The sequence below is a fragment of the Rhincodon typus genome, chromosome 41 (assembly GCF_021869965.1).
Source record: "Rhincodon typus isolate 14 chromosome 41, sRhiTyp1.1, whole genome shotgun sequence".
Classification (NCBI taxonomy): Eukaryota; Metazoa; Chordata; class Chondrichthyes; order Orectolobiformes; family Rhincodontidae; genus Rhincodon; species Rhincodon typus.
The window spans coordinates 6,944,009-6,946,402 of record NC_063372.1 but is presented as its reverse complement, the minus strand read 5'-3'; the positions used below and the strand labels follow the sequence as shown (position 1 = coordinate 6,946,402).

Genomic DNA, 2,394 nt, shown 5'->3' with positions numbered 1-2,394 from the left:
TGAACTTGGCACAAAATTCTTTGGGTAAAGTGTGGTCAATAAATCTAACTTGTGACCACAAGGAGTTTTTTTTAAGCAATAGCAGTGCTAGACTAGGGCTAGACTACCACAGGGTGGAAAGAATTAGAATGTTATGCTTATGGGTTCAGACAAAGTAAACTAGGAAGAGGCCACAAAATCCATCTATTAAGCAAGTGGGCCTCAGATCAGTTATATTTTCAATGCTTGAAGAAACTGAACAAATTGAAAAGTACTTGGAAAGTTTCAAGTATATCAGAAGCATGCAGGATTTCAAGACAATATTTCAGTAAAACATGTCTGGGGTGCAACATCTGCACACTCTGGATGTATTAAGATCTTGTGGCACAGTGGCAGCATCCCTACCTCTAGGCCAGAAGATCTGAGTTCAAGTCCTAACTGCTCTGGAGGTGTGTCATAACACATCTGAGCAGGTTGATTAAAATAACTAAACTAAATGCACAAGATGTGAGACACGCAGATACAGTACAACTGTACTAGAATATGACATTTCTTTTCTGTTGCGATTTCCAACATGATACCTCAGGCTTGTCTCAAATCTCATTTCAACAAGTCAGAATTAAACACAACAATGGTAGTTGCAAATTGGAATGATAACCCATTAATTTCAAAAGAACTTCTCATTACAAGAAAATGGAAGTCAGCAACTGCAATACAAGGTGATTAAAGAATGTTTGCAACACTGAGGCACAAAAATGAAAGATTGAGAAACAATAGTGCACGTAAAAAATACTGAAGGCCTCTGCCAGCAGGTTGGATTTGAAGTTCATTCTTCCCACAGCCATCAGCTTCTGGTCAATACAGTTAGAACTCCCAAAGTTCAGCACTTGACGAGGATGCACATTGAACAAATCTCCCTGCCTGCAATGTTTCATGGGGCTGCTGGAAAGAGGCGCATGACCTGGACATTCACAGAGTATATTAATACTCTCTGTTTATATCCCTGGCCTCTGGTGGAAAGTTACTGAATTCAAGTCCCCAAGATAACCAACGACTTGCTTTTAGTAAAGAATAACTTGTTCAGCATTTGGGGGAAATTTTTTTTAAAAATTCCATATTCAAGACCTTGGTTTCATTAGGCTACATTGTGACAAAGGACAAGCTTTCGGAGCCTCAGTCCAAAGCCTGTGTTTTCAAATAAACCTGTTGGACAATAACCTGGTGTTGTGCGATTTCTGACTTTGTCCACCCCGGCCCCTCCACATTGTGGCAAAGGAAGCAGTGCACAATACCGAACTTTCAAGTAGACTCAATTTGTTGTTAACTACTTTTGAATACTTTATACCAGTTGCTTAGAATTTAGACGGAACGCGAAAACAACAATGGGTCATATATGTACACCAACAAATATTATACAAATCCAAAAGTAAGGATAATAGTCATGTTCCAGGAACCAGAAAAAAAGTTCGATTCACTCTCTCGGAGGTCTTTCTCAAATCTAAACGGGGGGCTGTGTGCCGTCCACTTTGTAACAGTTACCCCGAACAAGCCGGAACTGGGAGGCTAGTAGTTTTGCCGGGTGAGAAGCAAGCACTGAAAGGTTATCCTATCAATTCCATCCCTTCGACAATTTCTTCTTTTGACTCAATTAGATACGTACAAACGCATATGGGAGATTTTGCAACACTTTCCTTTTATCCCTACACTCCCCACCCCACCAAAAACAACTAAATACATTGCCATATTCATCCTTCCTTTTTGGCATGATGTCTTCCAGTAGTTAGTCGATTTATGGCTCTCGACAGCAAATCTGGGCAACCTCCCTTCCGACTAAAAGACACCCCTTCTCCAATTCTTATTAAACCCAAAACACAATTAGTCCCAAAAAGTAGAGCTGCCACAGGAAAAATTAAATACCCCATCATTATCAATGCTTTTTAAACCATTTTGGATGCAATTGGATCACAACACAATTAGATCATTTACATCAGACTCATCTGACAAACTTGCGCTGTTTAATGCATTAATGCTGCGGAAGTAGGTGGCGTCCACCGGCCGGCTCTTCACCGGGGTGGTGGGGGGGGGGGGTTTAGCCGCTTTCTCACTTACCGACTCCATTGCTCCACTGATCGCTGTCTCAGCTTTCCTTCAGCCGCTTTCTTCCCCACGCCGGACTTTCACCTCCGCTCCCCCATCCACACAACACCGCTTCCGTTCCGCGCCTGCTCACCAACAAGTCGACGAATGCAAGATGGGCCGCTGTCGCAGCTTTGCACACCAGCCCGCTGGCGCCGCCTGCAGGCTCCGACAGGCACGCCGAAAGAGACAAGAGAAGCAAGCAGAGATAGTAGGAACTGCAGATGCTGGAGAATCCGAGACAACAAGGTGCAGGGCTGGATGAACACAGCAGGCCCT

The 2,394-nt window shown here is 43.3% G+C and overlaps 1 protein-coding gene across 1 annotated transcript in view; it reads left to right on the top strand.

Annotated features, from left to right (window-relative positions):
* Positions 1-2,230: 2,230 nt before the first annotated feature.
* The window catches only part of LOC109926052 (histone-lysine N-methyltransferase 2D-like), a gene marked incomplete at its 3' end in the record, with an annotated part of 22,324 nt that continues 22,160 nt past the window's right edge, over positions 2,231-2,394 (top strand). The window contains exon 1 of the mRNA XM_048618857.1: positions 2,231-2,326. Within this exon, the coding sequence (XP_048474814.1) occupies positions 2,231-2,326 (96 nt within the window). The remainder of the gene's footprint in view (positions 2,327-2,394) is intronic.